The sequence below is a fragment of the Phyllostomus discolor genome, chromosome 8 (assembly GCF_004126475.2).
Source record: "Phyllostomus discolor isolate MPI-MPIP mPhyDis1 chromosome 8, mPhyDis1.pri.v3, whole genome shotgun sequence".
Taxonomy (NCBI): domain Eukaryota; kingdom Metazoa; phylum Chordata; class Mammalia; order Chiroptera; family Phyllostomidae; genus Phyllostomus; species Phyllostomus discolor.
Genome location: NC_040910.2, coordinates 90799451 through 90812544, shown reverse-complemented (window position 1 = coordinate 90812544; position 13094 = coordinate 90799451). Strand labels below are relative to the sequence as shown.

At 54.3% G+C, this 13094-nt stretch overlaps 1 protein-coding gene across 2 annotated transcripts in view; it reads right to left on the bottom strand.

The window, feature by feature from the left end:
* Positions 1-1321: 1321 nt before the first annotated feature.
* MARCHF10 (membrane associated ring-CH-type finger 10) overlaps positions 1322-13094 on the bottom strand; it is an 82432-nt gene continuing 70659 nt past the window's right edge. The window contains exons 9-12 of one of the 2 annotated variants that reach the window (XM_036033536.1): positions 10628-10741; positions 5439-5481; positions 3039-3098; positions 1854-2040 (exon numbers count right to left, since the gene is read on the bottom strand). In XM_036033536.1, the coding sequence (XP_035889429.1) occupies positions 1979-2040; positions 3039-3098; positions 5439-5481; positions 10628-10741 (279 nt within the window). In that variant the 3' untranslated portion in view covers positions 1854-1978. Of the gene's footprint in view, positions 2041-3038; positions 3099-5438; positions 5482-10627; positions 10742-13094 lie in introns of both variants that reach the window. The other variant, XM_028520916.2, reaches the window with a different exon arrangement.

The following is a 13094-nucleotide window of genomic DNA, read 5'->3' as shown; positions in this document are numbered from 1 at the left end:
GTGAAAATGAAAAATATGTCTTTTATTTTACAGAAAAACAAATGTAACAGACTTTTTGGCCAACCCAATAATAAATAAGATTTGGTCTCAGTTGGTGCCTCGGGCCACGAGAAGCCCCAGTGCCGAGCCCTGGGCTGCCACCAAGCTGAGCTGGTGACGTGGGTAGGTAGCAGTGCACCCCAGACCTCACAGGAGGCACTTCTGGTTGTGTTGGTAAGTCTCCAAAGACAGTTAGAAAGAGCATTGTTTTCAAAAATCTAACACCGGCTGATGTAGACCCGTGACTGTCTCAGCGTCGCCGCCTCCAACACTGTCACCTTGCACCGTGGACTCGACTTGTCAGGATGTTTCCGCAGCCACCTCCAACCCCATCCAGCCCTCTGCGAGCTGATCTTTAAATTGGCATTGTCCCTTCTGAGCCGTTTCTCAGTAGTGGCTCCTAGATAAATCTCTGCTCCTCAGTTTGACTTTGAAGTTCAGTGGAAAAATAAAGGCCCATTTTCGTAGAATTGTTAGGGCTTGGGGCTCCATTTGTGAATGGAGGAATGGAGGTTTTAGGAATTTTATTTACGTCATGAGATATTTTCGACTTGAATGACTTTTCTAGGCTCTGTTGACATTCAAAGGTGTTGACCTTTGATCTTGGATGCAGGCCGCCTGGTTGAATCTACTTGTTTGTGGTAGTTTAGTCACTGTGTTTGAGGAGCACGGAGGAATGGGACAGGATCCCGAGGGGATGCGAGTGCAGCCTTCCCAACACCCCGTGGGCACCACAGCTCCTCTCAGGTGGAGCCCGCTCCGCGGCAGAACCTGCAGCGGCCGCTCCCGGTCGGAGGAGTGCGGCTCTCAGAGGCGGGGAAGACGCCCTTGTTCCCTTCACCATACTCCGCCACCACCCTTTCTCTGTTCCTCCAGATTTTCGAAAATGTTCTGGGGATTGTTTTATAATTAGATTGTAGGATTCAGCCACTGTATGTGCAGTTTAGTGAACTTTGGCGAATTTGTCCAGTTGTGGAAACATTCGCACGAACCGGCTCTGGGACACCTCCATTGCCCCCAGACCCTCCTGGGCAGCTGCACTCCGTCACCGCTCCCAGCCCCGGCCCCGTGGCCACCGAGCCTTCTGTCTTGCCTCGAAATGGCACATAAATAGAATCACACAACACGCATCTTTCGTGTCTGGCTTATTTCACTTAGTGCACTATTTTTGCGTGTGTCAGTACTTTGTGCCATCCAGCCCCCCCCACTATCTTTTCTCCCTTTCTTACACACACGTGCGCACGTGTGCACACACACACACACAGAAACACATCATTTTCTTAGCCGCTGGCATTTTGCACCCTGTTTGATCTAGTCTTTGGTCTTTTGATCTAAGATGTAGTTAGAAGCATGGGGCCACCCACCAAACAGGTCCTCAGAGGGCACCTGAGGGCAGCCAGGCATCCAGCGGAACTAGCCCATGGGCATCAGGGACTTGGCATCCCTCCTGACGGTGGTGGGACGCAAGAGTGGAAGTGGGGAGGGGTTTGTGCTTCCCCCTCCTCCCAGCTGAGACAAGCCTTTGTCTAATAAGACTGAAAGAAGCTCAAAGTGAAGCTGGGTGAATTAAGTCAGTTTATTGAATATGTGGCTCAATGCCACTTGGTGGAGGCATGAACAGGTACCCTCAGCAGAGGAGACCCCAGGCCACTGGGCTTGTCAGGGCTGCTGGGCCCCTGGGGCTTCTGGGCTGAGAGCAGCAGCAGGACAGCCCATGGGGGCCCAGCAGGGCCAGGCTGCCGGCCTGTGCTGTCTGGGACTGTTGCTGTCCCGGATGCTCAAGCCAGACCCCAAGAGGAGACTGGCATTAAGGTGGAAACGGTAACTGTGGACACATTCGTTTCAGTTTCAGTAAAGAGGAGGAGGAAGGGGGACACTTGGGGACGGAGAGGGCAGCTGGGGGAGACGTCTCTGCCGAGCTCCGTGGCCAGCGCCCTTGCTAGACGACCCTGCTGTTGCCTTGATAAATGCCATTTTCGTTTCCATCTCCCAGCTCGGCATCTGGAAAGCAAGGAGATCTCTCAGGTGGCAGAGCCGTGGCAGACTGCGGGATCTAGCACAGAGGGTGTGGCATCGCTGCCCCTCTGCCCCGATCCTGGCCTGGTGGCCAGCCGCACACTGCAGGGCTGGAACAGTGTGTGGGGGTGGCAGAGACCACAGCCTGGGGCCGGGGAATTTGCAGACTGCCCACTGGGCTCCCAGCCAGGCCAAGGCAGCTGGACTGTAAGGCCCTCAGTGAAGGTATCTTACTCATCTCCACACCCCCACGTGGCCTGGTGCTGCAGATGTTTGCAGGATGAGGCGCTGGAGGAGCCTCTCATGGTAATACTGCCATATAAACTCTCACTTCCTTAACTTGTCAGGAAGGAGGGGAATTGGCCTACATTGTAAAGAAGTCTTCCAGAGACCCAGTGGCTGGAAGCAGAGGGTCATGTGATGAGAGGGAGGAAGGGAGGGCAGACAGGCAGTGGGGTCTGAGTGAGGAGATACAGTGGGGGTAGCGGCTCTTTATTCTTAGGGAAAACTCTTGTTCTCAATATGTCTTTTCCCCCGCCTGGCTTGAGCAAGTATTCCCTGACTATTTGGATATGGTTGGCTTTTGAAAATTGAAGGAGGGGAGGGAGCAGGAGCAGGAGCAGTTGACCACCGCCCCCCCACCCGTCCTAAGGCCTCTCAGCTTCCACCTCTGCCACAGGAGCCCCAGCCCCACAAGCTGCCTCTGCCCGTTCACCTATCCTGTTCCTTCCCCCAAAGCTTTGACCTGAGCAAACAGTAGGGAAGTGCTCTGGTCTCGCCTTTGGCCTGAAGGCCCTCACGCCTGCTTCTCTCCACACCTGTATTGATAGCTGCAGGATGCACTCTTCTCCTTCCTGGCCTTCGACTTGGCTGTGGTGACAGTCATTTATGCCAGCTGGGAAGGGGAACTGGGTCACAGAGAGGTGTGACAGGTTGTCGGACCTGGGCATACCCACCCAGGGACACTCCCCAGCTGCCGTTACCTCTGGTCACCTGTGGCATATGTGTGTGGCCTCGGTTACCAGGGGTAGGAGTTGGGGTACCTAGTGAGAAGGTTGGCGTGGGCACCACAGAACCACAAAGAGGCTGGCATCTCTTTATGCCACCTAGTGGGCCCTGATGTTTTGCCTTTTTCCCTTCCTGTTTGCCTGAACTGAGCCAGGTGGCAGGTCACAGCTGTGACTCAGCTCTGGCAACCCATCTTAACAAAGTGTTGCCAACCAGGTGAGTCATGCCAGGCTGCTGGGGACTCAAGAACAGTGTGGCTCGAGGGAGGGTGGAAGCCATGTGGCTTTGCCTCTGGCTGCCCTGGCTCTTTTCTCCGTCATGGCTTTGGCGGGAAGCCAGGCAAGGGCAGCATCTGATTCGACCCTCTGCACGACTCCACCTCAGCTGCACACCCCCCAGTCTCTGGGGTGTGTTCAGGGTTGGGGTCACGCAGAGAGGACCTAGATCTACATTTCCAGCAGATAACTGGCTGTCCCGACTTTCTTTCGGGCTGGTGCGGTGTTGGGGGTCATCCTAGATCTCGTCCCAGCTTCCTCAAACAGATGGCAAATGACATCTCTCTCGAGCAACACAGGAGGGCAGCAGTGCAGCGCAGGGCACTGGCAGGAGGGCTGGCTCCCAGGGTCCCCTCCGCGGAGACTCCTTTTTAAGCATCACCCCAGGGATGCTCTCCTCCTGCTCTGCAGGGAGGTCAGTCTTCCCTGGGGCTGGGGCTTGGAGACCCGGATGCCTCTTTCCCACCCCTGAATCCGGCCGCCAGACTCCTGGGGGGAAAAGCTTCGTCTTCCTCAGAGCCTCCCGGGCAGCAGGACGGCAGCGGCCTGCGTCTGGCACTAGGGGGCGCCCCTGCACAGCCGAACCCACCCGGGCACAGCAGGTTTCCCCTAACCGGGAAGCGCCTAGAGCCTCCGGGGCTGGGGCTGGGGCTGGGGCTGGGGCTGGGGAGGGGCGCAGCCGGGCGCTGCGCGGAGACCCTAGCCGGAGCCTCGGGCCTCAGAGTCCTCCCCCGCGCCCAAAGTCGGCTCACTGTCTCGCCCTTTCAGGAGCAGGGTCTCTCCCCAATTGCTGCGATTAGGACCAGCGAGGCGAGGCACTGAGGCGTTTTCTCCAAAAGGGGGTGTGTGCGTCCGCCACACAAAGGTCTTTTCTCAACCGCACCGCTCCCTTCCCGCTCGCTCCTTTCTGGAGCGGGAGCAGCCGCTCCGGGGCGGCCCTAGCGACAGTACTGGATGACTGGGGTGGCCTCCGAGAATGGCCCCGGGAGGACATGAGGAGGGCACTGGGCCATCACCGGCTCAGCAGGACACCGTGTTGCGTGTAGGACTGGGGCTCTATGGACTCCTTTTGTGAACCAGAGGGAAGGCCTCTCCTTCCCCTCCCCGCTCTCCCCACCCCCTGCCCGGGGTTCTCAGGGGAGCGTGCCCAGAATAGTAAACTGGGATCTCTCGAGTCATAATCTGGGCCTCACCCTGTGCAGTTGTGAGGTGGTTTAGCTTCTCCTCCAGGTAGGTCTTTGGGGGTTCCCTGAAATCATCTTCATGACCAGCTGTGTCCTGATCACCAGGGGCTCACCCCTTGGTCTGACACGGAGTCTCTGGGAGGGGCCCAGGAATCAACTTTTGGTTTTGGTAAGTGCCCAGGTGATTCTGATGGCAAAGCCAGCGTGGGAATGACTGTTCTAAACCTTTTAGGGCAGGCAGTTGTGAAATTTCTCTCCAGAAGAACCTCTGGGGACGGAATTGTCACAGCCCGCCCTCAGTCCACTGTGATGTTGATTCTCCCTGATGATGGAGAAGGTCTCCCTGCGTCTGATTGCTTTAATGAACCACATTCTCTTCAGCTAGGTTTTTTTTCTATGAGATAATGAGCCTGTTTGAAGACAGGCTTGCCTCCTATGAGGGACCTTTTTTTAGGAATCCAGCAGACCCACTTGATCCGGCTGAATGGTGAGGAAATCCAACAAAAGCCACCAGCCTGTGATTGAATGTGGTCCCTTCCGGTAGTGGCTAAACAGCCCTTCCAAGGTCTGGGAGATAACCCAGAGGCTCCCCAGTGCTGGAGGCTGGAGCATTCCAGCAAGGGAAAAGGAAAAAACCTGCAGCCAGCCATCGGACGCCTGACAATACCGTCTTCCTCTCTGTTGGCCCTTTTCCTTGCTTTCAGGATGAATGAAAGTTCTTATCTGCTCTGCATCCAGTGTACTTGAACTTGCCTTCCTGATGGCTGCAGCTAGGGTTTCCCAAGCTTTGTGGGGTTATTTTTGCCTCTGGGTGGTGGTCATTACTTCCTCCCACAGTATTAGGTTCAACACAGTGACAGAAAAGGAGTAAATTAGCAAACACCTTCTAAATGGCAGGACTGACTCCCAAACCTACTTTCATTTTCTTCCGGCCTGGGTTGTGGGAAATTTCTTGACAACTATGAGAAAGAAGACAGTGAAAAATGAGTTGTTTTTCCAGAGCAATTGTGAACATCTGTGTAATTCCCTAGTCCCGGGGATGTTCTAGGAATCCCTCACCATCACCTTAGAAGGGCAGGGGAAAGAGGCAGAGGTGCTGCGGGTGCACTGACATCCTGCACCCACAGGGCTCAGCCTGGTCCTCAGCACAGCCCTGCAGGACAACCCAGGTCACCTTTGCTCGGTCAGGGTTTCTAATTTTGTCAGTATGAGCAGACTTGCTTCCTCTCTGCAATTGATCTGAAAAGCAAAATCCCATTCTGACAGTCCGAATCACATTTTCAGGCAGTGGGGGTGAAGGCCGCGCTAATTGGCCACTTGCCTCACCACTGGCTTTTAAACAATCGCTTGTATTCTCTGCCTGGCAGGAAGCAGCAGGCCCATCAAGGCTCTGGGTTCCTTCTTTGTTCTGACTTTATGGCATTTTATGCCACAATAAGAAACACTGTGTACTCCATGGGAGCCCATTGTGCCAGGCTGGGAGGATGTGGGCTCTTAGGGAAGGCTGGTGCGCTTCCCCCAGGAGAACAGGGGTTTTGTGACAGGCTGGGGGACAATATAAGGGGTGCCAGACACTGTTACTGGGGCAACTGGCTGCCCAGAGTGGAGGCAGCTTTGGCCCCCGGAGCGCCTCTCACCCACGGGCCAGGAAGAGGGCAGGAGGAGGATGGAATTTCTCATAGAGGAGCAGTCCCGGTCACCTGGTAAATTATACATTAGGGCTCTGTTAACCCAGCCTCATCCTGCCTGGAGGCTCTGGGCCAGGTGATCGGATCTGTCTGAACCAGCTCTCTCACTCCACCGGAAACGCCATCTTGGTGAATGTGGGCCAATCGTGGGCGTCCCATATTTTGGGTAGAGTTGGCCCTTTAAGGTGAGAGTTTTGTTTTGGTAGAAATGGCATCAATGGGGAAGGCCTACAGGAAGTCCACCCAGCCTCACACATAAATGGATCAGTGGGATTTGAAAGCTACTTCAAGACCCCACCTGCCTCCCAGGCCAGCCGCTGTAATCTCCTCCCCTCTTCCCTAGTTTCTGACAGGTGAAAGTTTTCCTGCAGGTGCAGAGTTAACAGGCACACCTGGGGCAGGAGACAAAGGCAGCACTGCAATGATGGGAGGGCCTGGGGCCGCTCTGCCCTTTGCCTGTGCTGACTGGGATTCTCTCCTTTGTTTTATGTAATTTAGTGAATTAGGCCCCTTGGGGGTATAGAGGAGCTGTCCTGCCTGGGCAGGAGGCAGAGAAGTCCAGGGTACAGGTACGTTTCACTGGGGGATGGTGAGCATGGTGGAGATAAGACCTATGGCTATGAGGACACCCAGGACAGGGGACTTTGGGGGAGCCATCCCTGAATAATGGAGGGCCCTATGTGGGTGCTGAAAGTAAGAGACAACAGGGAAGGCAAGTGAGGCTGGAGGGCACTGTTTTCATGGCGGTACTTGTGGAGCACAGCAGTCACAGCTTCCTTCAGCCCCCGAGCACCTCCGCCTATGCCCACCAAGTCTGCCCTTCCCTTCTCTAGTGCTCCCCCACGAGCCCCTTGCTCTGCACCGTTGCCACAGCCACCCAGCCGGCTGGGTCCCCCTCCAGCCCACCCTCCTCGTGGCTGCCCCAGTTCTCTCTCAAAAATGCAAACCTCTTGGCTTGCAGAGCCCAGCTAGAAACCCTTGAGTGGCCTCTAGAGCTGTAGGCAAACCCTTCACATCCCGCTCCCTGCTGAGCCTCTAGGCTCACTTCCCGCCCCATGCAACTCCTTGACTTTCCCAAGGAGGCAAATCTTTTCAGGTCTCTGGGCCTTTGCATTTCTTTCTGCATGGAATGGCCTCCGCCTTCCCACCCACCCATATCCCTCTGCCAGAGTCTCCAAGATTTAGTGCAAACATCACCTCAGCTGGTCAGTGGCCGAGAGCAATGATGGGAGCAGCTTGGCCACCAGGCTCTCAAAGCAGTGGGAAGACTGATGGCAAAGAGGACAGCCTACTTGGACTAAAAGTGAGGCCTGTAAATGTTGGCCGGCGTCGCTGAAGACCCGGCCTGGAGAGTCTGTCCTGGAGAAGAGGCGGCGGGGGTTGGGGGGTAGTCGGCGAGAGTCGGTGGTTCCTCACATCATCTAACTTTGCTCCATGTTCCTCCAGATCTGGCTTCATCTCCCAGCAGAACACAGGGCACATTTTGATACTCTTGTTACATGTCTGTTCTCTCTTTAGACTCTGAGTCCCTTAGAGGCAAGGAATATCTTAATCGTCTTTGTATTCCTGGAATCTAGTTTAGAACCTGGCACGTAGTAGGCACACAGAATATCTTTAAATAAATATACCTTGAACTTGAGTGTTCCTTTACCTAGAATACCTTTCTTTCTACAGGTTTGTATTATCACTTTCTCTAAAACATAACTCAAGACTCGCCTCCTGGGAGAAGCAGGTTCTGGCTCATTAATGTGTTTGAGCATCAAAAAGTTACTGAGCACTGGGATCGGGCCGGGCGTTTTCCAGGCACTGGAGCACTGGGCAGGGGTGGGGGTGTCAAAAGAGACATGGGTTCCGTCCCCAAATCGTCCGTGAGACAGCCCACCACTTTACGTGACAGCCATTTAGCCCTTGTGGAATCAGGCGGTGCTCCTGGCACCCACGGTGTCTGGGACGTGGTTGGTGGTCAGCCACGACTCACGGCAGCATGGGAGGAGGAGAAGCCTGGGCTTTGCCTTCAAGTAGCTCATAAGCTCCCCGGGAGACAGTGTTGTTTATGGTACCATTGGAAGCCCCGGGGACCCCAGCCAGGGAAGACCTGGTGGTGTCCATGTCATAGCCTCTGGGCTTTCACTGGGTCCACCAGTTCTCTTGTCCGAGTGTGACTTTTCAGTTATTTTCTGGTTTTATAAAAATGATGTTTTCTGGTTTTATATATCTTAACTTGACCACAACCTCCTCTAAGAAGAGGACATCAGGGCATCATTTCTGGTAGCCATTCTCCCTGACCCCCTCTCAGCATATGACATGGGCCAGGGCACGAATGAAAGAGTGCATGAGGGACCAGCGCCATCGGCAGGCATTGGTCCCTGGGCACCTTTGTGAGGCACAACCCAGAAACCCATTGTGAACGGTTTTCCAGTTCTGGTAGGTAGCGCCTCTCTTTTGCTAAATGTTACCCACGGGCTCTGAATATTTTCTACCAGAAAACACTGAGACTCAGATCCAAACGTGGGAATGTGAGAAAAGCCCTTTGCCTTCCTACTTGCACCTGTGCGCCTCGTCACTGGTCACTGGCAGCGGCAATTGCTCGCTGACTGAGTGGGCCGGGCTCCTCCAGCGTCTCTGCAAGTAAATGGGAGCTGCCATGAGAGAACGGTGCCCGTCCTTCCCGCTTCCTTCTGTCCTGGGTCCCAGCTGGCTCCTGCTGTCCCTACTCCTCCTCTAGGATAGTTTTTCCAGAGGGTTCTTCAGAGTCCATGCTCTGGGGCCTTGGTTCCCACCCGCTGGGCTGTACCGCCTGTTGTTGGCTGTGCTGTCTCGGGGGCTGGCGTTGCTGGCATCAGCCCGCTGATGTTGCCGCCATCTGTAACCTATATCAGCCCTGGGTGCTTTGAAGTTCAATGTGCAATAAAAAGTTCATTAAAAAGATGTGGAATCACGAAAATGAGGTCACAGAAATGTTAACAAAGGATCATTTCCTGCTTCCTGTTCTATTATTTTTTTCTTTTTTGAATGTATTTCTCTGAGGAATTTATGTCACCATTAAACCTACAGAAGAGTTAAAGGAAGGACAGGCCCAGGTCAGAAAGAGGGTGAGATTCCTGAGGAGATAACTTGGCAAAGACCCAGCCTGTTTTCTTAATTGAGAGCTTAGGGTCTGAAGGGAGAATTTCAGCCAAAAAAAAAAATGTAGGGACAGATCTAGAATCCCTATGGCCAATGGGCTGAGCCCAGCCTTTTCATTTGGGATGACTGCAAACGGGCCACAACAGCCTCCAGCCATGTGGGGTCTGCAGCAACATAAAGGACATTTGGAATCGCTGAATTCCAACCTCAGGCCACAGACCACTGTGCCCGCAGGTGCCTCTTGCCTACTTAAAGGGGGGGGGGACAGCAGGGGGAGGAGGGAGGAGAAAGCCAAGAGAAAGAGAGGGGCCTGGGCCAGGGTGGCAGCGGATCACTGAGACTGCTTCGTGGCACCCTTTGGTGGCCTATTTGCTGCCAGCCACACTGGCTTGCTTTCCAGTCATGACCTTCTGATGGGAGCAGAAGTTAAGTTCCCAGCTTCAAGGGATACTCTTGGAACCGGAAACACTAAAAGCAAATCAGCCCCTGGCATGACCTTAAGGTAGGCGAGGGGCTCTGGTCTGCCAGGGCTCTGTCCTGACCCAACCACAGAGGAGCATTTAACTAAGAGGGAATTCCCTCTCAGTTCTGACTTGACAATGACCAGCACGGTGCAAGGTAGACCTGTCCACCTCCCACACTTTGGGTGACTCGGCTAAGGCCAGGCTGCAGTACATGGCAGACCCGGGCTTCTCCCTCCAATCATGAAGCCTCCTGGAGCCAGGCCCTGGTTTTCCTGTCAAATGAAGGGCAACCACAGATGATCACTCCTGGTGAGTGCCTTGTCACTTCTCTAATGACAAATGGTGACACCATCAGCACTTTTATTTCTTGGCCTGTAACATAGATGCTGGAGTAACGTACCCTGGGATCCAAAGCCAATTAAATAGCTCTCCCATTTGGGGGGGGGGGTCCCTGTTTCTCACAGGCCCTCCGTGCTTGGGTACTGGGCAGGCCTACCCATGATGCAAACCCAGCCCCAGTAGCCTTGCTGGCCTCTGTTTTGGGGACAAATATTCCTAGAGACTCACTCACCTATGTGATCATTAATGACCATTTAATTGCTACTCATGTTATTAGTATGCAATTATGTGATTATCACTTACTCTTCAGCCAGAGGGCCACTATGCATACACTTAGCAGCCACTATGTCTTAGTCCTAATGATGACAGTGCCATGTCCTACCAAGTGACCGTGAGGATCTCAACAGACTGCACATCTAATAAAACCACGCTGCAAGGTCAGCGGGGGTGGGGAGCTGCTGGATGGTCCAGGTCAGAGCCCGACTTACCCGCGCCCTCGCCGCCCGGCTGTAGTTGAGTCTTATGAGTTCTGCAAACCTCTGCTCGTAGAGATGAAGCAGCAGCACCAGGTACAGGCCTGAGTTCATCAGCTCGTTTTGCACCTAAATTTGGAAAAGAGTGCTCTTAAGTTCATCTAGAAGCTATTCATGATTTAAATAGTGGCCAAGAGGTGACAAGAAATGGGACAAGAGTAAGTCCCAAGGCCAGACTGTCCTTGGGGACCAGACAACAGAGCGGGAGGCCATCCGGGCGGAGGCCAGACAGCCATCTGGGAGTTACTTACTGCCTTGTGGGGTGTGCCCTGAGTGAGCCCCACACTCCAGGCTGTGTGCAGCACAGGGCAAGCCTTCTCTGATGGTCCTTACAGGATGGGGGGGGGGGGCTTTGGTGCGTGGTTAGGAAGGGTATGAAGGGCCTTTCAGAGGCACTGAGTGCCAGCAGAGCATGGCCCAGACTCCCTGCTCACCAGTGTGGCTGGAGTATGTGGGGAGGGTGTTTGTTTTAGATTTTTGGAAAGTGTTGGCATAGGCCGGGGAGGTGGGGAGGTGGGGCCACATTAGTCAGAAGTGAGGCGTTTGGACGTCACGTATGTAGTTGTGGCCTCTGAGCACGGGAGATGTGTGTCTCAGGAAGGCAGACCTTCCAGTGGGAGCATCTGGGACACAGGCCATGGTGGGCGGGGTGCTTTATTTTCCTAGATCCCTCCTTTGCCCAGAGAAAGGGCCCAGGCCTTGGTTCTTTATGTTTCTCCTCTTACAATTGGACTTAATGATGGTTTCACCTAAGCTCAGCCCCTCTCCCCTTGAGGTCCAGGCTGATCTATTGCCCTTTAACCCCCAGAGATCCTGTGCCTAGTTGCGTCTCAGGTGGCACTGTGAACCTCCTTGCTCCTGTTCTTCTTCATTTGGTCCATTGGCATGTTTTTGTGCCTCCGATTGGAATGCCCCTCTCCACCTTTCGGCCAGGCTGTGACCACGACTTCTTTTACTGCAGTCCCCACATCGCCTTCATGTGGGAGCCTTCCTCACGATCATCCCAGTCATCCCTTCCCTTCATGGCTCCTAGGCATTTGTCGTTATTTTGTGCACTGCATCTTACACTTGTTAACGGTTTTGCCTTTTCTTGGTGGGTGGGTTGTGTTTTATTTTTCTCAGGACCTGGCCACCTGGCTGACCATAGCTCCTCTGTCCTCAGCAATTCTGGCGGTCTACGTTGTGAGGCCTCACCCTGTGGATGCTTCGTTGACCTTCAGTAAATTAGTGGCATTAGCGATGACGCCTCCCCTCTGCCACTTAAATCCCCCACCTGTCCTCTGGCCAAATCCCCAGGGGGCGGGGCCTTGGGAATGAGCCAGACAGGCTTGGGAAACCCCAGCTGAGGGCGTGGCCCTTTGCCTCACCCCTGGGAAAGGTCTGAACTGTGACAGGTTTCCCAGTGTTACTGAAGCTTAGTCTTGACAGTGACCACCGCAGCGCCTTTCCTTCTTCCCGCAGCAGCCAGAGGTGCTCCGTGGGCCGCCTCCCTGTTCTCTGTCCGGCAAGGGCAGCTCAGGAGGCTGGTGTGGAGCACACCTTTTCAGGACAGAACAGCTGCCAGGAAAGGTGCCCAGGTTCAGCAAGGATCGGTGCCTCCTTCCTTCTGAATCGGGGCCAGCCCCGGGTCTCGGGGACTGCTGGCCCCAAGGTCACCGCTCAAGCCCCCTCCACTGCCCTACACCTGTCTTCAAAGGCTTTCCAACTGGCCTTAGCAGTTAGCCTCCTATTTTTAGACCCTAGTCATGTTTTCTGTGCTCTTCTGACCTTGGCCTGGAGCAGGCAGAGAGAAAGTTGTTTGCTTTCACTTTTTTTCTGTTTTAAGTGCCTCCTCCCACCTTCCCCATGAGTGGGTGCCTCCTTTACAGTCTGTCTGGCAAGCCACCTCCTCTGGGAAGCCTTCCTAACCTACCTCTTAGCTCTTCAACACAAACCCAGCCTTGTTCTGTGTGGTGGCGGCCCGAGAGCTGCCACACCCTCGCCCGCACTCTCTTCGCCAGCAAGCCTTCTGTGCCCAGAGACACTCCGATGCATAATGGCAAATCAATCAGCTAGAAAATGGCTTGGAACTATCAGGTTTGTCGAAGCATTCAGGGAAATCATTTACTTTTTATGACTCAATAAGGCCCGGAGACATGCAGATGGGAAAATATCCACTAATGTTTTCTGCAGATAATTTGAAAAGTCACTTCTAGCAGATTGCGTCTCTTCCCTGGCCCGTGGGAGGGAACCTGTCACACGGTGCCATAAATCTCACTGGCCAGGCTCCTCTGTGTGGCGGGTTGCCGAGCTTGGGATGCTCCAGAAAGGGGCTGGGCCGGCCAATCTGAGCAGGCGTTTCACAGCCCGCGGGAGTCATCCGTTCTACCTACGCAGAGCTACAAGTGGGAGGGATTGGTTATCAGAGACATGAGTGAGCCGG